This window comes from Anolis sagrei, chromosome 2, assembly GCF_037176765.1.
Source record: "Anolis sagrei isolate rAnoSag1 chromosome 2, rAnoSag1.mat, whole genome shotgun sequence".
NCBI classification, from domain to species: Eukaryota; Metazoa; Chordata; class Lepidosauria; order Squamata; family Dactyloidae; genus Anolis; species Anolis sagrei.
In genome coordinates, this window is record NC_090022.1 from 232,908,858 (window position 1) to 232,935,183 (window position 26,326).

The 26,326-nt window shown below is 36.4% G+C and overlaps 1 protein-coding gene across 2 annotated transcripts in view; it reads right to left on the reverse strand.

Annotated features, from left to right (window-relative positions):
• The window catches only part of CNTNAP4 (contactin associated protein family member 4), a 330,423-nt gene extending 310,545 nt beyond the window's left edge, over nt 1-19,878 (reverse strand). The window contains exon 1 of one of the 2 annotated variants that reach the window (XM_060762046.2): nt 19,359-19,878. In XM_060762046.2, coding sequence (XP_060618029.2) covers nt 19,359-19,443 — 85 coding nt within the window. In that variant the 5' untranslated portion in view covers nt 19,444-19,878. The remainder of the gene's footprint in view (nt 1-19,358) is intronic. The other variant, XM_060762045.2, reaches the window with a different exon arrangement.
• Between the last annotated feature and the right edge of the window lie 6,448 nt (nt 19,879-26,326).

The window sequence follows — 26,326 nt, forward strand, 5'->3', positions numbered from 1 at the left end:
GCTAACTCAGAGATCTAACAATGCTAGAATGCCTGATAGTGCTGGAATTCATTCACAAAACCCTGCAGAGTGATCAGGAAGCATCTCCATCTGGACACCTTTTGGGCAGAGAGTGAACTATACCAACCAATGAAAAGTACACCTGTTATTTTAATCAGAAAATTGCACCATGCATGCTTTTTATGTCTCTCCAGTCAGCATAATACAACATTCAAAATACAGAAACTGAAAAAGAGACCAAACACACAGAGAAAGAGAAAATGAAAGAGCAGTCAAATCCATTATTTAACTAAGCTTATTTTTCATCAGTTATATTCCACATAGACAAAGAAAGGTTATCTTTCTTTTATGTACATATCAATTACTTACAGGAAAATATGAACTGGGAACTTATCAGGTCAAGTGTGAACAAGTTAGGAAACATGTTTACATAGTATGGAAATATAGGTGTATTTTTCATTCATATCTGTAGCACTGCCACATAATTCATAGACACACCATAGATAACCTTTGTTCATTGCATGACCTTAATTAGAACACACCATTCTCAAAGCTCCTTCTTAGGTATCTGCAATGCAGTCACTTCATCAGAGATACAAACATCATTCACCAGTAGTCTGTGACTGTTAGTCTGTCCCTGAGCAATGTTTCAAATCATTTGAATTACAAAGCAAGGACACAAAGGACAAAAGTACACATGACATCTATTGCCTATATACAACGAGTTTCCATATTTTATATTGTGTACAATACATAGCTTTGGGAACCCTAAGCAGCCTTGATATCAAGCTTTCCTTCAAAACAGCAGCTGTGGAAAGATATTTTTGCCATGACTCCCACAAGGAGAACATTTTAGTCTCCCTCTCTAAACTTCTAAGTTTGCTTAGCATTCCTTGAAGCTACTGTTTCTAGGCGTGTCAGTAAAACCCACTAAGAGTTCGTTGGCCCCAGACAGACATTCTTGTTGTACTGTTTCAGCAGCATTTGTGGCCAAGTGGGACCGTCTTCCTAGGCTTCAAATGTATATAGATTTACATATATGCTTAGGAGAAATATTGACCAGATTCCTGTCGGTGACAAAATTAGTATAAATTGTATAAGTCAGGCAGAGTGTGTTTTTGACTGATGCAGAATAAAATGCATTCAGATAATGATGGAAGAATCGTTGTGCAATAATGGGCCTGGGGTAGTTTTCAATGTGCATAGCACATTGTATATGGCACAAGTCTATGTATTCATTGGTTTTCATACATTCTGTTACAGTAATATTTAGTACAGGAATTTCCTAGTTCTAGAGATGTGTAATTCTTGAGGTGAAGTATATGAAACATAATTCTTGAGGTGAGGTGCTTTTATTTTTTGCAATAGGTCTCAAGAGGCATGAAAATCTCATTTTGCCAGGATTGTTCAATGCAACAGTATTCTTTTCCTTTTCTGAGTTCAGTGGAAAGAAGGCAAGGTGACTTTTCTAAAAGATCCACTCTCCTGTGTAAAGAGAATGCAAGCTTTACAGCCTCAAGCCATGCCTTTTCGAAGTGAAGCTATTTTTCTCAGCAGGTAGGAATTTTTCTAAGAACACCAATCAAAATTATGAAGCCCATTCAAGCTATTTACCTCTTTATGTTTTTGCACATGTGAAAACAGACTTCTGCTATATTATCCATCAGTAAACACAACCTTGGATGCACAGGTGTTTTGTAGACACAGCTACGAAATTCTGACTAATTCATACACCTGAGATCACATAGATTCTCAAATCCCAGAAGCCCCTAGGTCATGGCTCTATTTATCCAAAGATCCAATAGATAATAAGTGCTTCCTGAATATCAACATATAAACATTGTGGAGTGTGATCAGCTTGCCCTAGGGCAAAAGTTAAGCAACACACAGAGTGCCTTCAAAACATACTTACAAAGGAAAGGGTGCTACTATTACATTTGAAAGCAAAGGTCCTACATTGCTTTAGTATTGCATAAATATCTACTGGTGGAGCTATGTTACTGTACTGAATACTATTGCAGTGCAATATATCTGGATCAAAAGGCAATTTGGTTGATATCCATGTGCAATTGCATGGCATGGTGAGCAAAGGCAAAGCAGAGAAGCAATATTGTTATTCTGCGTACTTTACTGTGCTACTATATGTGCAAAATGTTCCACATACACATAAACACTTTCACATTGATCAAGTACATACAATCCTTAATTAATAAAATAACCCTGCATGTGTTGTGTGACACACATTAGTATGCCATGAACAGGATACTAAGCTAAGAGTTTTCTTTAAACAACTGCTTTGCATAGTACACACACTATCCTTTCTTTCCTTTCCACTGGTGTAGAAATAGGAGAGGGGCACCATAACAACAACAACACCACCACCAAAAAACACCCAACAATACGTTATTTATAATCCACCCTATCTCCTGGAGGGGACTTAGAATGTTTTCGAGCAATATAACAAATTGGCAAACATTCAGTGCCAAAACAGACAAGTATTAAATCAAATCAAATACAATAAGACAACCTAAGACTAAATAAGACAGACCAAATAATAGCAAAATTAAAACATAGATATATAACATATCAAACATATTTAACCACAAAAGCTAAAAAGGCAATTAAAACATAAAATGGTTTACAATTTCCAATGGGCTGAGGTAAGTTTCCAGTATCTAGGTGAGGGTCTGTTTGGAGATTTACTAATCCTCCTCCTCTCCATAAGGTGCATAAATACATTTTAAAGAACTTTTTAAAGGCAAGGAGAGATTGAGTCATCTTTAATTCTTTAGGGAGAGAGTTCCAGGGGCAGGGAATGATCACGGAGAAGGCCCCCTTTCTTGTCCCCATCAACTGTGCTTGAAATGGGGGTGGGACAGAGCAGGGCCTCCTGCACAGATTACAGCACTCATGGCAGTTTGTACACAGAGGTGTAGTTTTTCAAATAGTCTGGGCACAAACCATTTAGGGCTGTATAGCTGATGATTAGCACTTTGTGTTTAGCCTGGAAGCAGACCGACAGCCAGTGGAGCTGCTGTAACATGAGAGTGGTTCTCTCCCTGTATGGTGCTCCAGCTAGTACCCTGGCTGCCGGTCCCTGGATCAGTAGTAGATTCTGAACGATCTTCAAAGGAGATCAGGGTTCAGAATGCAATATGTTCGGATTTTGTCTGAAGTGAATGTTCTTTGTAAGGTGAGGTTGTGATGCTTGTATACCTAGCTGGCTTGCAGATTAGCATCCAAGTGAACAAAACCTTTTGAATGTTTGCTTCTTAAATGAAATTCTTAAATACTTTAAGAATTCTTTAAACAATAAACCACAAATTGTGTGTACAACTTTAAAATAACAACACCACTACAAGGAAAATAATGTATAAGTCGACTTCATAGATAAGCTAAGTACAAATTTAGGAGCCAAAATTATGGGTTTTTATATGACTCATGTGTACATTAGAGATCATTCCACATAGAAAGAGCAGCACCAATGCTGCTTCAAGAAGCCAGGCATATTTTCTCACCCAGGCATTCAGAAAGGTCAGAAATGGCACAGTGGTGTCAAAGAAAAGTTCTCTGCCTTTGTACCAGCTAAATAAAATCAGCTACTCCTAGAATGGAGAGGACCATTGTTTATGTGTTTTCCACATAGGAGTAAATGAAGCCTTCAATATATGCCTTTAAGAAGAAAATGTTGCAATACTTTTTCAAAGCAAACATTGTTGAAAGTGTTCAAATCAAAACCCAGACACTTGATAGTTCAGCATTCGGAGCCGGGGCAGACAAACTGTCAATTTTGTTTCAGACATATTTGATTTTTAAAACAATTTTCAAATTCTTCCTAGTCTAAAAATGAAGTAATGTGACAAATCTGGTACATTGTTAGTAGAAAATGAACTGAAATGAACTGTTCAACCATTTCTAGTCAGTAGCATTCATCTTCCTTCTATGTTACAAGGCAGAAATTTGACACTTTCCAACACTTTTCAACTTTCCAAGAAGTTGACACTTTCCCCTTGAGACTTAGTAATTTCCCAGCCACAGACTCCAAAAAAAATGGATTTTGTTGTCTGTGTGCTAGACATCTGTAACATGTGTAAGTGTGTGTGTAGCAGCAGCAGTGGTAGTAATAAGGTGTGCACCTTCCCCATTGGTGTGGACGATGATATAGATTTGATATATTTTTCTTGTTTTAAGATTCCGTTATTACATAGTCAATATAAAGCATAAGAGGTTTTTTAAAAGGAGAAATCAGTACCTCTTGTTTAAGCTTCCCTCTTTCAAATTAGATAGGAATCCCTCCATTGATCACTGAAAAGAAGTGTTGGTGATTCTAGCAGTTTGCTAGCTCAGAAAGTGCCAGGGCTTCATGCTATATGACAGTCTAGCTATTATCACCACCATTAAGCACTGAATACTGAGAAGGTTTGGAAAAATCTATAATGGCATCAAGATAATCTTCTCTGCCTTATCAGAGATACTGAATAGAACACTTTAATTCACAGTCTATTGACCATTTACATCTGTTCTTTTTAAACATCTGATTTCTGAAAGCCATCATCATGAAGAAAAGACTCATTTAAATATTGCCACATGGAGAAGTTAACACATCCTTTGAAAGCATATGCATAATCTCTGAAATAGGGAAAATAATCACAAGCAGCCAGAGGTCACTGAGTTAAATATACAGAATGGTACTAAAATCATTCTAAGTCAGCCATTTCTTAAATACAAAGGTGTAAACATTCACACACATGTGCACTCCCACCCATACACACAAATGTTACACATGCACTGTATTGTTACTATCCTGTAACACATTTCAAAGCTACAAGAAACCCCTTGAGCACTGACTATACTAAAAATCCTTGTGGATACGATCTTGGCCAGACAGCAGTTACCTTAAATGCCATTAAAATAAACTGAATTAAACAAAAATCCCAGCATGGATCCTCTAGGATGTCTCTATGGTACCTTCTGTGGGGATGCATACCATTGAACAGTGGTTCTCAACCTGTGTGTCCCCAGATGTTTTGGCCTTCAACTTCCAGAAATCTTAACAACTGGTAAACTGGCCGGGATTTCTGGGAGTTGTAGGCCAAAACACCTGGGGACCCACTGTCAAAGAATCTCATGGAGGACCTAAAAATTGCTAGAAAGACCAATTTTCCCAGGCATGAATAAGCAAATTAATGGATATTGATTCCCAGTTACTGGGATCTTACTGTAATCAATTGATTCATGAAGATGCTAAGTTCACAAACCATAGGTTATATTATCACTAGAGGCAATCAGTGAAAAGTTGGATCTGTGCATCACCAGGTAATCCACTATTATTTTAACCCTGGAATTCCCATGACTGTACTGCCAAGAATATAGAGATACCAAAATATTCAAAGGAATAAAACTTACTACTTTGCCTATTCCATGGAAATTGCACAATTATTGATAGTGGCTAAATAATGGCATGTACACCCTTGCTATTACACACTGATGCATTCATGCAACTGTGCTGATTCACTAATCCTTGGTTCTGTATTACTGTATTATCCTGGCTAAACTATTGGTATTCCACTGCTACTATGGTATATGAGAAGAAAAAGCTTGATAGCTATTTTAATTTATTTTAATTGCCTTTTTTAGGATTTATGTCTAAATGGTTAATTTATGTTATTAATATAATTAGGTTTATTCAATTATCCATGTTTGGTCCTCATTTTGGTGTTAATTTCTCAAGTTTATGGTTATGATTTTTGCATTATTCAGTAGGCCTGGGCGGTTTCGTTCATTAATTTTGTAATTCGTTAAATATTCGTTATTTTTAGCAATTAAAAAACGATTACAAAACTTATTTTCAAACCCGGAAGTGTTTTTAAATATCGAAACGGCATCCTCCATCTTTTTTATGAGCTTCCGCCCGTTTCGGAAATGACGTTTTAGGGATGGAGGATGCTGGGTGCGACGGGAGCCAATCCGGCGCTCCCAAGCACCGTGGCTCATTGTGATTGGGCAGGCTGCCCTTTAAAAGCGGCTCCGCGTGGCCGCATTGCTCATTGCTGGGGAAGGAGAGGAGACGGGAGGTTCGGGAGGGAGGCTTGGCTTGCTTGCATTCATTCATTGCTTGCATTCATTCCCTGGGCTGGGAGCAGCGGGGAGGCTTTGCCCTGTTTTTGCTCTACATTTTTAAATATTTCTGAAAAATATATTTCTTTTATTTTTCAAAAAATTCAAAAAATATTCTAAAAAAGGAAAAGAAACTTGTGTGCCTGTGTGTGCATTTGTCCCTGTCCTGTGGCTGTGTTCGCTCCACAACAGGGCAAGCCTTTTGTTAATTTTCCATTTTTAAATATTTCTGAAAAATATATTTCTTTTATTCTTCAAAAAATTCAAAAAATATTCTAAAAAAAGAAAAGAAACTTGTGTGCCTGTGTGTGCATTTGTCCCTGTCCTGTGGCTGTGTTCGCTCCACAACAGGGCAAGCCTTTTGTTAATTTTCCATTTTTAAATATTTCTGAAAAATATATTTCTTTTATTCTTCAAAAAAATCAAAAAATATTCTAAAAAAAGAAAAGAAACTTGTGTGCCTGTGTGTGCGTTTGTTCCTGTCCTGTGGCTGTGTTCGCTCCACAACAGGGCAAGCCTTTTGTTAATTTTCCATTTTTAAATATTTCTGAAAAATATATTTCTTTTATTCTTCAAAAAATTCAAAAAATATTCTAAAAAAAGAAAAGAAACTTGTGTGCCTGTGTGTGTGTTTGTCCCTGTCCTGTGGCTGTGTTCGCTCCACAACAGGGCAAGCATTTCATTTGTGTAGTTCAAACCAGTGCGGTCCTTTTGCCAACAGAAAGTGTTATAATACAGTGCTCGCTCATTATTTGTGTAGTTCCAACCAGTGTGCTCCTTTTGCCAACACAAAGTGCTATAATACAGTGCTCGCTCATTATTTGTGTAGTTCCAGTGCGCTCCTTTTGCCAACACAAAGTGCTATAATACAGTGCTCGCTCATTATTTGTGTAGTTCCAACCAGTGCGCTCCTTTGGCCAACACAAAGTGCTATAAGACAGTGCTCGCTCATTATTTGTGTAGTTCCAGTGCTACAGAAATTTTAAGTACTATGTAATACTTCCCAGATAATTTTCAGAGATTTTTCAAAGTGCAATTTTGGTTACTTTTTGTTACTTTTTCTTTATTTATTTCTTTTATTTACTTTCTAAGTTTTTATAATAACATTATTTTTATATATTAATAATTAATAATTTAATTTTATATATTATTTTTATTATTATTTATAATTATATTTTATAAATATTTTGTAAATTTAATTATATTTTATTTAAATATTTATATTATTATTTATTTCATTTATATAATATATATAATAATATATTATTATATTATATAATTTTATTTTATATTGTATATATTATACAATTTTATATTATTTATTATATTTATTATTATTATTTATAAATTATTATTATTATTTATTATTATTTATATTTTATTTATTTAAATTTTATTATTATATTATTGTTTTTTTCATTATTGACTCAGTTTTGGCTACTTTATCTTATTACTTTTTTATTTAATATCTTTATCTTAATATCTTGTTCTATTTGATTATTTTTTTGATTTATTTTATGAAATGATTTTGTTTATAGAGCATTTAGCATTGCGCAATCGCGTCCGCCATTTTAACGAATCGATTCGTTATTATTTTAATAACCAATCGATTCGTATTTAATGACAAAGTTTGGAAGTCGTTTTTGCGCATGCGCAAATCGCGTCCACCATTTTAACGAATCGATTCGTTATTACCTTAACGAATTGACCCCACATCAATAACAAAGTTACGGAAGTGATTTGCGCATGCGCGGGGGGGTCCGCCATCTTAACGAATCGATTCGTTAATAATAACGAAATTTTGTAAATAACGAACTTTTTTAAAGGAAAATTTTGTAATTCTTTTAAATAACGAAACGCAAAACCCCCCCAAAAACGAATCGATTTTAGAAACAAATTTTTGCGTTGTTACCCAGGCCTATTATTCAGTTTATTTTTAAATGTTCGTATTTGAGTTGGGTGTTGAATGTTTGCCATTCTTGTGTGTAAACCACCCTGAGAGAGGGCAGTCTATAAATAAAATTTTATTACTACTACTACTTCCACATAACTCCACCCTCCTGTTTCTGCTGCTCTGTGATACTTAAAAATATTTTTTGTGAAATGTCACAATTGTAGGTATAATTAATAAAAAATTCAAAAACAACTTTTAGTCATAAATTACTGCCTAGGGAATAGTGAGAGGGAGAAGGAATGAGTGGGAAAGGAAGAGAAGCCAGACTCCGGTATCACTTCAATGTTGACCTACTGGCACAGAAGCAGAATGGCTTCATTGCACCAGGTAAGTGATGGGAGCAATTTGCAACTATTGGCATGTTTGTCCAGTCAATAGCAGGGGACATGTTTATTACAGGGATAAGGCAGACTGCACACAGCATCATGCTTCAGGGCTGGGTTAGCATGCTTTGAGTGATAAGCCTTTACATGGTTTGGGATCTATTAATCTGCACACATTGAGACACATGCATTACAATATGAGTGGATGTGGGAAAGCTAGTTTTACCAGCAATACTTGATTGAATAGGCACAATACATGAGAACATCAGTATCTAAGCCCTTTTATTCTTACATGGAAGGCAAATACTGTTCCCAATGATTTCTGGAAGGAGTTACTAGAACTGCATAGAAATTTTGTTTGTTTGTTGGGTAAAACCCTTGTACTGGCAGGACTGATGACCAACAGGTCAGAGGTTTGAATCCAGGGAGAGTGCGGATGAGCTATCTCTATCAGCTCCAGCTCCTCATTTGGGGTCATGACAGAAGCCTCCCACAAGGATGAGAAGACATCAAAAAATATCCAGGCATGCCCCGGGCAACATCCTTGCAGATGGCCAATTCCCTCACACCAGAACCGACTTGCAGTTTCTCAAGACAATCCTGACATGAAAAAAAAAAAAATAATCCATCACGCTTTGTTTTGTTTTCTTTTCTTTTCTGTTAGTTTCAGAAGGAATTGACAGCTGGTACCATAATAAAAGGAAAATAAATATACATCCTTTGATGTGTTAAGTGTAACAGACACAAAACATGATTTAGTGGCTCACAAGGTTGGAAAACACTTTGTGGTAAGTACGCACAGCAAAATCCTCTGCTGTCCCACTGAAGCATCATTGTGTTGTCTAAGTTCAGCTGCAATCCTCACAGTACCTTTCTGGGCTGTGAGAAGGCATTTTCACCAATAATGATATCTTACTTTGTATGGCTTGTTCTTCAATGGACAATTAAGATTTGGGCTTTGTAAAAGCATGGTTCAGTATAGACTAAAACAATTAGAGCAGGTTTGTGAGTATAGATAAAAATTACCTGCCTCCATTATTGGATTCTTCTTAAAATATGCCTATGAAGACTGTCTTAAGGAATACCTGTACTTCCAAAGTCCTGCTACATCATTACAGACAATGCTGCCTAAAAGTTTATCTGAAACATTTCAAATCCTCTTGGTCTCATTTTTTGTACACACTGCTGCAAAAGGATTGCACAAAATAGTTAATAGAATTATTGTATCCTGATGTATTAACCAATAATGCCCACATTTAATCCACTCAGAGATAAAAAAAAAAAAGCATGATGAAATTATGCTTACATGCTGGTTATCTCAGGTGCATCTGATAATCAAGTCAGAATGAGTGTCATTAACATGTATTAATAGGAAATATCACTAATATATCTTATTAAAAATCCAATTACTTCTCAGAGCACCTTGCCAAAAAGAGTTTTGCTCAATGATTCAACAGCTCTATATTGTTAATACCTGGTGCATGCTGTTTATAAACAACTAGAAGTGTGGTCACGGAGACATTGGTTTGCTTTTCCTGAAATTTTATATTATTAGAGTAAGATTGAAGCAATCCATTTATGAAATAACAAGATGACCTTTACAATGCTTCAAACAGCAACTGAAGTTTTGGTGCATGGGGCAGAGGAAATTGATTTATATAAATTATTTAATAATATCAGAAAATAAAACAACCACAAGTCAATAATGTGACCTGCATTCAATTATATTGCAAAAGACAATTTTGGTTTCTTAAAAAAAAGCTCTTGCCAATGTATTGCAATTATTGATAAAGGCTGGCATTCTACTCAGCAATTACAATATCATACATCTAGTTTATGGTATCACAATTAACTTTTATCACTACAATAACATTCCCCCCCCCCAAAAAAAAAAAAAACCCTAACTTTTTAAGCTGTGTAGCCCTCCAAAAGAAAGAGTAGGGGATGAGAGCAACAACGCATTTGGGTATTCAGTGCACTATGGGAAATGAACTGAATGCATCATCACTCAGACTCCTGCTCTTCAGCAATTTAGAAATTATCTATATTAGGGGGTTACATGGTTAATTTATGTCTCCAAACTGTATGTATTGATGCAGAATCTCAGTTAAGGCTTCACCTATACTATGATGTAATGCAATTTGAAACCACATTATATGGTCAGTGTAGACTCATATAATACAGTTTAACTTCAATGAACTATTTTATATACATCAACACTGACCATATAATGTAATTTCAAACTGCATTATATGGCAATGTAAATGGGTCCTAAGATGCTCCAAAATGAAGAACACACTTCATGCATGTAACAACCAACATACTACATCTAATATCATTGTTTCTCAGAGTTACATCAGCAAATGTGTTTAATTGTTATAGAAACATGGGCACTTAAGCATTAAGAAATAAGTCATATCTTTTTTCTTGAGTGCTACCAAGTAATGAGATATACTTAATAATGAAAGTAATTAGTAGTCTTTCTTCCCAGCTGGATATACTTCTTACTATTTATATCCCTTATGATTTAAACCCTCAAGGTACCCTCTATCATTGGTTGATAGGTATGGTATTTAATTTATAATTCTGTAGTTACTAATTTAAAACTACTTAAAATGTCAAAAGGATCTAAGCTTCAATCAAATCTCAAATTATTGTACCGAAAGTACTCATTAACTGGAATATAAACAGTATCATTTTTATCTGCCTAGCTATGCTGCTCGTTTTTGCTATAGGAACGTTACCAAACTTCATTTCAATACTGTTAGAAAAAGTTTCAGTAGAATGATGTGTTTTTACTGCTACACTTTCATGTTGTAAAAATCACATGGATCATGTGATTTTAATTGATGTTTTATTGCTATGTTTTAATGGGTTTGGTTTTAATGTTTCTGTTTATTTACCAATGTATTAATATATTGCATTTAATTGTTGCCTTTGTAAGGCTGCCCTGAGTCCCCTTCGGGGTTGAGAAGGGTGGGATATAAATGTGGTAAATAAATAAAATAAATAAAATAAATAAATTCACCATAAGGATATATCTCACATTATCCACCCCATTTGCCCAGATGTGTCATGTATGCCATTCAATATTTGTTTCGTGTTTGCTACTTATATAAATAACACTTGAACTGACAAGCAAAAATAAAAATGCAAAATGGGGTTTGTGATTTAAAAGCTCAAGCTTTGTTGTTATTATTGTATTTATATATGTCTTTGAAAAATTGGAACACAAGGCAATATTAAAAAGAAAAAAAGAAAAAAAAGAACCATCACTGAAGGTTCATGTTGCATGACACTATGTGCATTTTGTTGCCAGTCTGCCTCCTCCCCATGATTAGCCCTTTAATAGCTGTTAGCCTCACAACATTCCAATCATCTGCCTTGTATGATGGGACTGTTCCACTTCTCTGCCATCATGCCAGCACTGAAGTGACTTCAGTAGGTGGTATTCTCCTCTGTTCCCACTCTTATTCTTCTTCTTGATATTCTAAAGCTATTTCCTTTAACTTTAGAATAAATTTGGATTTTTAATTAACCACTGCTGGGATTGTCAAATTGCTTCATCATCATCATCTTCTTCTTCTTTATGGAGCATTGAAAGTGTGAGAAGGAGGGGTTATGGGTATATAAGAAAATAGAACCACTGGACCACAGCTTGACAATAGGTGCTATTGCACCAATGGAGATAGATAGTTGTTAAAGCGGGTGCCCATGCACCAGTCACTGCTCGTATGGAAAAAATCATCTGGAAAATTATAGGAGATACACATATGAACACATATTAATGAAATCATTGAAACATTGAAAAAATATAGTTAAATGTAATTAAATTATCCATAAAATTAAAACATTTAAAACAACTCCTTTAAATATGGAATATTCCATATATTGTCTGCTATTTAAATTCAATCCTCAAACTTAGTGGTTGTTTCTAACTTATGGTGATCCTAAGGTTTTTGGCAAAATTTGTTCAGAGAGGATTTGATCTGGACTTTCTCTGAGGCTGAGAAAGTGTGAATTGCCAAAGACCATTCAGTGGATTTCCATGGCTAAGTTGGGATTCACATCCTGGTCTCCAGGCTATTTACTTTAGCCCATTTGCAATCACTCCCAGAGAAACTAGCACCACTAGACCCCAACTGATTTCTTTTTCTAAATATGCTGAATCTCAATTTGTAGATTTCAGTATTTTATTATATTTAATATTATTCCAATTATCATGATACCCAGAAAAAGTTCTATAAACTGCACATTTAGAATAATAAGGTTTTGCAGTATACATAATATGGCTACATTACAGAGGCATGTTTATGAGCTAAATACTCGGAACTGTTTTGTATTTTTTGCTGTATCTTGCTCAGGGAGAGATATCCTATTAGTTTATAATGTCTGTCTCTTAGCCATAACGTCTGAGCGAAGATACCTATAAGCACAGATAAATATAGAACATGGTGTGGCAAAGATATACATATGATACTATAATCCTCAGATGGAAAAAGCAGATAAATAATTCAAGAAGTGCTCCATAGAAAGATATTTCAAATAACTCCTCCAATTTTATATCCAGGGGTAATGGTATGCTGATTCTAGCCAATATTCATAGAGTAGGTAATATAATTCCAATTACTATATGTTGAAGGCTGTAATCCAAAAATATCCCTTTAAGTAATCTGTATTATAATTGAACTTCTTCTGTAGTTGGTAACTGTAGCACACTCATATGTTGTTCACTGTAGTATTCATTACAGGCGCAAGTCTGTTTGTCCACATAACCCAAAATGAAGTCTTGAGTCAATGATATAGAATTAAACCAAACTACCTCTTTACTGAATTATTCAATCAAGAGAGAAAAGCTTAGTTCGCTAAGAGTTTGAAGACTATGGATTAACATAATGGTTTCCAAAGCAGAAAGAATGGTTCTGGCTCTAAGCAACTGCTCAAGGGGGGGGGGGGGTGAAGGATGGGGGGAGAGAAATCCTCCATTCTTACCATCCCCAGACAGTTGCGTGTAAGGATTTGGCAATACTCTGATTCTAATGCCAAAAGACCTTTCAGGTGGTCATCCAAGTTATTCCATTCAACCTGCACTTCCATGCAGGGATAACAAAAAGAGAATGCCAATCAACCCACATTCAAAATCTTTTCATTCGTCAAACAGTATGAAGTGATAATTTCTACTCGGCCCATAAAAGACAATGGATAATCACATGCTATTTTGGAGACAGGTGCTGCAAAAGCAATGGATATATCTTTCAAGGGCTTGTACAGACCTTTCCCACAAGATTAAGAAAACTCATCTGCTTTGTGTGATATACTTCTCTTGAGAGTCTTCCCTCCTAGGGATGGGGCAGGGAACAGCTCCCAGAATCATGACAGAGAGCAATGTTATGGATAAAGATATAGGGATTTTGGAGCAAAAAACCCCCAAAAAACAACTTAAACCCAAAACAAAAATAACAATTGTGGGGAATGATATTTAATGAGAAGGTTTGCTGGTATTGAAATTAGTTTGAGGAAGCTCCCCAGTATTGCTCCCGATAACCCAGAAAGCCTGCCTTAGGAATGGTACCAAGGACTGCAGGGAAACGCTCCTAGTGCCATCCACTAAGTGATGTTACAAGGTCAAAGCTATGTTATATTTCTTCATGCTACAAGGCCACCATACTATTACCTGCCACTCAACTTTATTGTTCTCTGATAACTAAAGCATTCTTTTTCCTTATGTTATTATTTGCCTTAGAGAGTTGCAACTAAAGCCATTATCCTCATTTATTGAAAAGAACACCATCGCTCAATCTTCCATGCTATCCTCTTTCACTCTTTCAAAAATGTCTATGTAACCTTTTTAATATTTTTAAGCATTCTCAAAACTTTTTTTATGAAAGATGTGGCTTAACCTCTTAAATTGTCACCTTGAAACAAAACAGAAACAAAGTTGGTGTTCCACAATAATTGCTTGCCCTTGTTCTTCTCTTCTATCTATTGCTTGCCTTCTTCCCTTGTTGTTCCTTGCATTGTCTGAATTTAAGCTGAAGTTCCTTGGAGCAGAGACCTGATAATTACGGTAAATATTAGTCCTGCATATACATGTGTATAAGTAAATCTCATGTTTTGGAGGAACATTTGTGGATATTGATATGACCATGGATAAACTGAAGGTCATTATGTAGAGAGCTGAAAGCACCATTGCCACTTCAGGGGGCCAGCAGCCTCTAGCCACCATTTCTGACATTAATCACTTAATATAACCATGACCGCTTCTACCACTTTGAGGGAAATACCAAAGAGCCAATGCCACCAGCATTTTCCCACTCAGATATAGAAGCAGAACAGAGGTGATCATTGTTTCTTTTATGTTCTTTCAAGAGGGTCTAAGTTCTCATCTTTTAACCTTTTACTCAGAGAAGGTGATTATTCATTTTTAAATAAGATTTAAGTTAAAGATAGTACCTACATTAATCCATAGATACATTGTTCCAGGTTTGGGGGTCAATTTTTGATTAGCATGTTTAGACTTATACATGCATATATGCAGTACATTTTTCATAGCTCAGGTGAGGCTATAGAATTTAAATGAGTCAGCAAACTGCACTGAAAATTTTCAGATTAAAAGAAGAGAGAGGATGAAAACATCTTTTAACATTTTGTTTTCATTACTGATAAGAACCAACATCCATGAAATGTTCTCATTATGATGGGTCACATTAGGCAATACTAATCTGAGTACTGGAAATGATGAATTCATAGTTCCATTCCTGCAGATAAAACACACTTACTAGAGCAAGGGTTGGAACTGTGCCTCCCTCTAGTTGTTGTTGAACAGCTACTTCCAGCAACTTTATATAGGATAATCAGTGATGAAGAAACCTGAAAGCCATAACTCAACAACTGGATGGTCATACGAGTCCCACTTCTGTACTGGAGAGAAAGTCCCTTTGAACATTGTGGGATGACATCTATAAGGCTGTGTCAGAACAGATTTGTGGTGGCAAAGGCTTTCAAAAACTAGTGCTCACTACATCAGCTTTGATTCCTAAAAGTTAACACTACAAGAAATCACTTAAACTTTAAGGTACTTTTTCAGTCTAGCATGTCTGAGCCTTTGGAAATAGTAAGAGTTGTCAACTAATTAATGACAATTAGACTGATTGGTCTGAACATTTAAGCTGTTGGGTATATACATTTAAAAAAAAACAATAATGTTTTCTTTTGTGAAAACAAGCCATTGTCTGTGTGGGAGGGACGCCTTACAAACAATATGCATTACTATCCCCTCATGCACAGACTGGATGTCCACTTACCCATCTTCCAAAATACATCTTCCTCCTCCTCCCCCCCCCCCCCCCGCCCTCCACACACAAGTATTTATGGATCTTTCTGGGTCTTCCAGTACTATTTCATTGTATGCTTCCAACCGAAGCATAGTCAAAATGTAGCATTTACTATTATCAACAGTTTCAGGTAGCCATGGGGGTTTTGGAACATATTTCATAGGATCATAGAATCATAGAGTTGGAAGAGACCTTGTGGCCCATCCAATCCAATCCCCCGCCAAGAAGCAGGAAAATCACATTCAAAGCACAGATACAGGGCTCATACTCTATTCTCACATTGGTTTAATGCATGTCAATATTTTCAGTGATACCTAACCTAAAATATGAGGTTAATTATAGTTTAGTCTAATGCTTATTTCCATGGAATTCCAAAGAGATGAACATTTCATAACACACAGTTTTGTCCAAAACAATGACTGCCAACCAGTTTCAATAATTTCTATGAAAAAAAATCAAATAAAAAAAACTTTCAAAGTTTGAAAAAAGTAATAAAATAAACCCTATATTGTCTCTATTGGCAGAACTTTAGAGCTTTCATTTGTACTTTAAGGCTTCACCATGACCTTTCACAGTATCAAATTTATGGCTATATGTGTCCGTTCTACTTCAATTGCTTTGGAAGTTTTAATTCTTTAGAAGGAGATGACTTTTGTGTTGCCTGTACTTCTCAAAATATAAGTGTTCCCAAGGACAGCTATTCCCATGCTTGGTAAGTCATCTAGTGATAAACCTCAAAAAAGTAAAATATATCTCCTTCAAAATTTTATATTTGGCCTTCAGTTGATAAGACTTGCCTATTTCTGATACCTTAAATAAGCATGGGGGTTTTCAGTGAAAGTTTAGCTTTGGCTCAGAGTACATGCTTTGGAGGGAAGTATATGTAAACGAGGACCAATACACACCTATGAACTGTGATTGAACAATACCTTGCATACTTAACAGAAAATATTTCTATTGGTACATTTTTAGTTTAAAGTAAACAGTTGTATCAGTAAAAGAAAGAGCTATTTTTTAAAAATCTTGGGAATCATGGTATGAGCTTGGGTAGATTTTAAGATCCAGCATTAGGTCACATATTAATTATATATTAATCTACAATGCGAATGGATGGAGTCTCATTTCTGAGTACAATAATGATGTCCTTAGCAAATCCTATTTCTGAGGAAAATCAATGCAAGAGATAGAACTTGAAGGCTCTAGTACTTGGTTCTCACCATTCACATAGTAGTTTATTGATGTAAGAACTGCAATCTTAGCTATTAAGCCTGTATTTATGTTAATACCAGTGATAACTGAATAAATATGGAAGCTGAAGCCAGAATGTTGACTTGAAATTATAAACATATAATATGCTAATTATTAGCAAAATGCTATTACAGGTCAAATACTTATTTCGGACCAGGGGAGTTATATCTATTACCAAAGAAAGGGAAAGTCATTGAAATAATATCAATGACTCGAAGAATATTTCAATTTGTAAGGGGGAAGAGAGAGAGACTGGATCTAGACCATATCAATTGATTTATACTGTATCTATTGGTCTTTAATCCCAATAGGATCAACAGGACAGCTTGCAGATCATGACTAACTAAAGCATGATAATATAATCTATAGGTTAACTCCACATCTACAGTATTAACAGATAAGAATGATGTGTGCAACCAGTAAGGTAATGCTGAACCCAGCTCTTTGGTACAATTTGGGACATTGGCTTAGTTTTTAATAAACATAATGACTATATATCGGTTTTATCTCTGTATTCATTTCTTTATAAAGCTACTCAACCCTCTTCATCATTGCATCCCTCATATTTCACATTTCTAAAATTGCTAAATATCCATTTTATTCTGAACTTATTTCAACCATTGCTTTACAGCAATTAACCACTGCATGTAAAAGGACATATTTGAAGCAGTTAACAGAGGTGCATATAACTCAGAGGTGTGTTGGCTCAAAAAGTAAAGGCAATAATCACAGCAGATATCTGAGGTTTTGTTATTCTGGTTAATTTTGTTCTGGGAAGATCTTTGCTATATTTTTCTCTGAGTATTGCTTACTAAATTGTAAGAGTGACCTCTAGTGCTTTGCTGCTTCAGTATATTTCTTGGAATCCTATTTTGCTATAGGTTTAAAATGCCTTTCCACAACCATCTGTTTTAGTTTTGTGCTTGATACCAAAAGTTATTAATGTGAGAATCATTTATGAGACCTATATGAGTATGAATGGAGTCATAGAGTCCATCCAGCAGAGCATTGAAGAATTTAAGCATGCACACACACACACACACACACACACACACCAAATTTGGATAAATAGCAGTGGGCCCCTTTTTTATTCTGTTCTGGAAAATCTGCACTTGAATGTCAAATGACATATCGTGACAGAACAACAATAAAAAGACCAGCTTGGTCCCACTGAGCAACTGTCAGTTATATGATAGTCTATCTCAACCCTCAGCCTTTAAATCTCAAAGCATATGATGAAAGCTCAGCACTGCCACTTTCATTTCTCATTTAAATGTTCTCAAGGACCTGTCCCTTCCAACACTGTTTTAACGTTATTCACGAATTCCTACTAGTCCCGGCACTCAGTACCTCCAGCTATAATCACCACTAGGTTCACTGATACAGACAGAGGCTTTATCAAAAGAACTCTGCAACTGTTAAAAGAATATATTGGACACCCAATTGATATGTTTAATGTAAAATTAAGTATATGGGGCATACAGAATACCTGAGAAAAACTATAATGTACATCCTAATGAACAGTCAATGCTTAGTGCATAACACATGCACATACACACACAGTGTACATACCAATAAAAACCACATCTGAGTCAGAGTTAGAAACTGTTTATGCAGATCTATGAAAAGTACTTGTTTTCTAGCACACTCACTCACTTACATTTTAGAATCCCATTCTGGGTTGTTTTTCTATCTAAAGTAATGGTTTCACTATCATTACAGAATATATATTTATATAAAGCTACATATAAGCAACCTTTACAATGCTGCTACTGAAATCCACTGCCTCGGCACACATGAAAATTACGCACACTGAAATCAATGAACATGCCATAAAATCTCATTCTCAACATTTACTCCTTATTACAAATGCTGTGCTCTTACACTCTACAGCACTGAATAGCAGAGTTCCGCTTAATACAAGAGAGCGGGGAGGGGGGAAACCTGTCTGCAAAATTCTACATGTCTTAAAGCTCAAGGTGATGCAGCGGAGAATATCAGCAAAGCAGTAATCTCCCTTAAAAGGCTTAACTCCTTGCAAAATACTGTTATGCTGCTATACAGCAAGCTTTTGCAAAGAAGGAAAGAAATACAGCACACCTTCAGCAGAATGTGATTTTCCAATTATATTGGATCCTGGCTTAGCTGACAGCGTTCTGATTACAACTTGCTTTTAAAAAAAATAAAAAATAAGAAATGAACAATTTGTGAAATGACACATTTTATCCTCTGAAACACTTTCATCCTATCTACTTACTTACTGACCAGAACAAATGTATTGGAAGAGTTATTCTTCCCAGTCTGGATCTCATTACACTAAGTTTTTTGACTTCCTCCTAGAACAGCCTGATTTAAGTTTGAATATCCATTTGTAATACTTACATTTGTTTCCTGCTGCTAATATATTCCAGTGATGAAAAGGAATCAGAAAGACCAGTTTGAAGAAGATTTGAGCAAAAGAATCCATGTCCTCATTGACTGAGGCACCCTGAAGTGCCCGAGTATTCAGAAATGGGGACAGCTGCTCTGCACTTCAGTCCTGTTCCCGCTTCCTCTTCTCTCCTTCTGTTTCTTGCTCTCTGCCTGCCTCTCAGTGCTTCCGAGTAGCCAATAGCTCAGCCAAATGCACTCTGCATCTTCTCCTGTGTGTGTATATATATACACACACACAGGGAGAGCACAAGATCTGTTCCTTCCCCCTTAAAAACAGCAATCCCTGAAGAGCAGCTGCAAGGATCTCGCCTCTAATTTCACAGAATCACTCAGAGCTAAACTGCAAGACTACCCTGTACAGTTTGGTTACTGAAGCTTCACATTCGTAATGTGTCCTGGACACCCCTTGTGGTGACAGGTAGGAAATGAGAGTCTATGATGAAAGCCAGACAATAAAGAGAGCAGCCTGCACATGTGTGCCTGTACAGCCTCCCCGCTGGATTATGACTGTTCCCAATTATTTATGGTCATGCAAGGGGAAGGGAAACAGAAGCAGAACAAGAGCAGAAGGAAAAAGGCTTTCATCATGACCACCCTTTCCCCCATTTAGTCTGTATTTAATGACAACTTTCACCTGCTCTATCATTCACAAAGACTAAAAGAAAATGTTGTAATTTTACATCAGAATTTACTATCATGCAACCAAACTGTATTTTGCCATTTTGCAGACAATAATTCTTGTATTCAGCCATAGAACCCCACATTCATCTTCAACTGATGCTGAAGGATATTCCCCTGAGAGTAATTTTTAATAAGATGTGGAGAGCCCAAATTGCTATGAATTGTAACCCCACAGATGTACTTCAAAAGCTCTGTCTTGCAGTTTTTCACATATATTGTAGGGTATAATCACAAACATAAAAGGGAAGGCTAGAATGACTTTGAACTGTTATTATGCAGCACTGTTCAGTGGATTTTGAGTTTGAAGTTCTGTAAGGAAGTTACAGATTGTTAACTACTACTTGTAAATGTGATAGTATCTAAACACAAATAAAAGGATAGATACCTCTTCATTGCGAGCCAGGCCATCTTGGTTTCAGTTATCCAATTCTTAGGATTGCTAGAAACATGTTCCATCATAGACACTGCATGTCCTTGAGACTTGTGGTTGTTGTTTATTTGTCCAGTTGCTTCTGGTTCTTTGTGACCTCGTGGACCAGCCCACACCAGAGCTCCCTGTCAGCCGTGGCAACCCCCAGCTCCTTCAAAGTCAAGGCAGTCATCCAAGGGCAAGATGGATAAATACCACCCATCCATCTTGCCCTTGGTCAGCCCCTCTTCCTTTTTCTTTCCATTTTCCCCAGCATCATTGTCTTCTACAAGTTTTCCTGTCTTCTCATTATGTGGCCAAAGTACTTAATCTTTGCCTCTAATATCTTTTCCTCCAGTGAGCAGTCAGCTTTATTTCCCGGAGTATGGACTGGTTTGATCTTGCAGTCCTAGACACTCTCAGAATTTTCCTCCAATGCCACAGTTCAAAAGTGTCCTTTGCTCAGCCTTCTTTATGCTCAAGGTCTCACAACCTTGAGACATAACATTTATTTCCAAAAACAATTACATTCAACCATGACTAAAGAAGAATATCCAGAGAGAGATACCACTGCATATTCTCCACTAGAGACATAAATAAATACTGATCCTATTTATGCTGTTGAAACACTGATCTCAGTTGGGTCAATGAACTGTGTTCTCCATAACATTAACATACCTTTTGAGAAGTGAAACACACACTTGTTCAAGACAAATTGCTATATTTCAGTTCTGAGTAACATAATTTCTAATTAAATGGGTGGTAGCTGATGCGGGGTGGGGGGAGGGTGAATGGGTGCATCAAAAACAACAAACCAAAACAGATGGATGAAAGATTCTAGCAGGTGCTACAAATCAAGATTGTGCCTAATAATTTTTCATTTTCTCATTTCATCATGGGTTTCTTCCTATTGCATGTGGAAATTCAATCATACAAGGTTTGAATGAAAAGTAATGCCTCCACCTTCATAACTCCTCAACAGATGGCAGTACTGGTATGCAACTGGTATTGGCTTATTCAGTAGACTCTCCTCTTCAGTTCCATTTGGCAGGAAGCTTTATCATTGAATCGTTGTGTTGTTAAAATGAGAAGTATGGAGCCCTGCGCAGACGGTCGGTCAATGCGACTTAAACAACATGCAGTCATTGAATTCTTGACAGCAGAAGGTGTCACCCCAAAGGAGATTAATCAGAGAATGCAAGCTCTTTATGGTGATTGCATTGATGTGAGTACTGTGTGTCACTGGGTGAGAAAGTTTAAAGATGTTGAGGTGGGAACATCTGACTTGTGTGGCAAACAAAGAGTTGGACTTCCTGTGACAGCAACCATCAAGTTTCACAAGCAAAATGTTGACAGAATGATTGTCGTATCACTCAGAGAGAAATTTCAAGCATAATCGGCATTTCACAAGAACATGTGGGTCACATTATTGCTTTGCTTGGCTAGCGGAAGATCTGTGCACGATGGGTACCCAGTGTTGGGGTTCAGCCTGAGTTTGAACTTGAACCTGATTCTCTGTTTGTTCCTCCTGATGCTAATGAAAATATATTTACTGATGCTAATGAAAATGTACCTCTTGATGCCAATGCTCCTGAAATTAGTGAGGAAGAAACTTCTGTAGATTTGGAAAATGAAAGTACCAGCGTTCATGAGAATGTTTCAGAGGGAAGCCATGACCTTTCACTCCCTTCTGCACCTGGTAACTTTAATGAGAACAGAAGGGGCCAGATCTGGCAAGACAGAAGTAAATCACTCAGCTTGCGAAGGTCTTCCCAATTAAAAGAAATACAAACAACGGCTTCAAAGCAGAGAGGCGGTTCACCGAACCAATTCTTCGGCTTTAAGTGCCTTCCGCCGGGCTGACTTTCTCAGTTCAGGCATCGTTTCAGATTGATGAAGACCTTGGGAGTTCTCCCGGTTTTCCTAGCCATTGTCTTGAAAGATTTCTAGGATATCAAGTATGGTTAGTGGATTGCTAACAGGTTCCAGTATTTTACAGTGTGGCTTTGGGGTTTTTTTGTCCATTTAAATTCATGTTTGCTGATTTTGCTGTGGCTTTTGACTTGTATTTTTCCTTTATTCTGTAACCATTTTTCTTCAATAAAAAAGGATTGTTTTTCACAGTCAAGTGTGGTGGATAGTTATCTTAGGGCCTCGTTTCCTGCTCTGGATTGCAACACCCAGGATGCTGATGCCTGAAATGAAAGCGCACAGACTTGAAATTTCAGAGACTGGATTTCACCACCATATGGCATCCTCCATATAGTCCAGATTTAACAATGTCTGACTTCCATCCCGATAATGAAAGAAGATCTGCGGGGTCATCCTTATGCTTCTGATGAAGACATTGTGAGAACTGTGAGATGCTGGTTGCAGAAACAGTGTCAACTTCTTCCGTGACAGCCTTAGAAAACTTGTTCATCATTGGCAGAAATGTATCCCATTGTCTAGTGATTATGTAGAAAAGTGAATAGTGGTAGTTAAAGAGCACATTCTAAGGATTATTTCTGCATTTGAATTATTAAAATATTCCCACCCAAACCCAAGTAATGAAGGTGGAGGAATTACTTTTCATTCAACCCTCGTAGTTTCTCCAAATTTATGGTGTGATTGGGTTTTCCACCTTTTGCACCTCTGAAATGGATCAGAAGACTTAGATTTCCAAGATAAAAAACCAAACAGATCCCTTTTCCAAAGGCAGGATCTCCCTGGACCGGCTAGATTTTAAACTAACTCTATTTTTATTTCAAGGGTATGAAGCATTAAATCTCACCAAGAGAAATAAGATTAAACTGGATAATTTTTCTAGTGGCAATGCCCATCTGCATAATGCCATAAATTACCACCACATCGTGACATATATTTGCATTTTTGTACTAAAGAAAATATATATTCCTCTACATGATTTCTTTTTTTTAAAAAAAAAGAGTAAGGTATTTTATAGTTAAGGATTATGAATGTTAAAATTTAAGTCTACTTACATTGACACAAGAATAAATGTAATCATTGTATTGTCGAAGGCTTTCATGGCTGGAATCACTAGGTTCTTGTGGGTTTTTTCGGGCTATAGAGCCATGTTCTAGAGGCATTTCTCCTGACGTTTCGCCTGCATCTATGGCAAGCATCCTCAGAGGTTGAGAAGGTCTTCATTAGCATTTGACTCAGGCAGGCCTTCAAATGCTAATGAAGACCTTCTCAACCTCTGAGGATGCTTGCCATAGATGCAGGCAAAACGTCAGGAGAAATGCCTCTAGAACATGGCTCTATAGCCCGAAAAAACCCACAAGAACCTAAATGTAATCATATTTGAATATACAGGAGTTGTGACATTGAAAGAAATGACAGCTGGCTATGAGTTTAAAGAGTATTCACAAATATCTCACCTCCATCAAGAAAAGGTCTTTTGTCACATTGAGAAATCATGTGAAATGTGATTTTAAGGACTTTTTGTGAAAGTTTCAGAGGCTTATCTATCTATCTGGTTGATACCCTTAGAACAACCCCCCCCCCCCAAAAAACCCCCTGTTACATGTCTTTTTTCAGAATCTCCAAATGAGAAAATCCTTAGGTAAAAATGCCAAAATCCCCAGTCATTCTGCCCAAGACTAAACTGTAGTTCTCATTCTTGCATGCAATGAATCAACTAAGCGAAGATTTTAATCTCTACTGTGGAATCCCACTTTTTCTCAAACTAGTTATTCTTGTGAATACTGAATACATTAGTTAGCTCAGAACACAGACAAAAATAAGTGAAACGTATAATTCATGACAAGAACTCATATGCTGTTTTCCTGAGAAATTAAAGATTTAGTCTTTGACTGCATTATTTTGTTCCAAAATTATAAGAACTGTTGTTAGTTGTAATGTAAACAAATCTTTGTCTTGTGAAATGATAGAGAATAATCAATTTAAATATGCAATAATAATCACATCTACCTTGAGATTAATAACTGATTGACGAGATCATCCACCTTTCTTGTATGAGTGTACAAAAATTCACATATTTGTATAACACTAAAGATTACCATCATATCGGTTGGATCTCAGTAACACTATTATAACCGAGGTATCTATAACATTCTAACTTTTATAATTATGATGTTCCTTCAAATACTCTATGATTCATATTATGGAGGCTGATAAGGGGGAAATAATAATTGACTCGCTTTAATGACTACATTCTACCTAGCTTCTTCTCACTATATTCTTCCAACATACACACACAATTATGACATGCTCTCTTTCTTATTGTTTGAGAAGCTATTTAGCTTTCTATTTGAAAGACCCTTTATTTCTTACTTCAAATATGTACTCTCGAAGGACTTAACTGTCACCTCTGCAGTCTTGCCAAACTTTAAACTCGTTTCTTCCTTTCCCTTATTAAAAGTCCTTCTTTCTGTCCTTTTTGTAGTTCACTAACATTAATCATCATTCCATTTAATGTTATCATTGTGGCCTTTTCTCCATGACCCCACTACAGAAAAGAACCAAACTCATTTCTTTTACTCCAAAGCATCTCATTCCATCTTTTATTTCAAGACTGTTCTGTAGAAGAACAAGGCATAGTTTAAATTATCCCAATGGCATTCAAGACTAGTCATTCTCAGATCTCCTACAGGATGGGCCTAAATTAATCATAAAAAGGTCCTACATATAATGAATATGATGCTGTATATTAGATAGCATTTATGAGATTTGCTTTTTCACACATAATGTATTTTTTCCTATATATATATGGTATACGATGCTATGGCATTGTAAATTAAAAACAAAAAATAAAGGTGTTATTAAATATTGAAATTCTTTCATGACCTTTGGCCCGCCCTGTATTTGAATTCTTGGAATTAATCACTAAACTGTAATTTAGGGAATAGATGCTGAAAAAAAGACAGACCACCACAAGCAACAGACCAATTCACACTCAGAAGTAGCAGCATGAAATCTACTTTCAAGTGGCAATGGCTAGCACCCTGTTCTTTGTTTGCAATATCATAAACCAGACTTGAGACTATCTCATGAAGAACGATTGCAGCTGGAACAACACCATGTACATCCCACTGCAGGTCTGCCCCCTCCTCCCCTGCTTTATAATTTTCCCATCCCTAGGTATTAACAGGAAACAATCAATAGCTCCTATCACCTACCTTAGTGTGATGGATCAGTTCCATTTCTGTGCCAGCATGCCAGCAGTGCAGTGATGTGAAGGAGTGGGATTGTCCTACCCCCCCCCCCAATCGTTATTCCCAAGATGAATGTTACATTTGCTTTTGATACTGAATGCTGTAACAGTATCATCATTATCATAGAACAGCAGCCATTCTCAGTACACATCCAAGTTCATCCTATGAAATAAAATGTGGCATTGTATCCAGCCAATACCAGCTGCAAATATCTTATTTCCTGTTAAGTGTTTTCTTCATACTCATTCACTCAGGCATCACTGGCATTGAAACTATTAAATACTCCTAAGAAGAGGGGGTTTATGTATTTTAAGAGTGGCCATTGGATTCCAGCTCACAACATTCAACAATACTGGTTATAAAGGCTAGCACTGTTGGCAGGTATAATACAGTACATCTGGAGCGTCATACTTTGGTCAATCATGGTACAGAATTAATCTAGTTTAACAATTGTGGGTAAAATGGAAATTTGACCTTTATCAAATTTAGGCTACAGATACAAAAAGGAAGCTTCACTATTCAAGTCATTTTCTAAATCGGTTTTAAATGATGTGTTATGTTGATGGCATTTGTTGTCAAAACATATTGCATATGTCACATTTACCTCTTTATTACACTAAGTTCTATAAATTTCTATAAATTCTTGG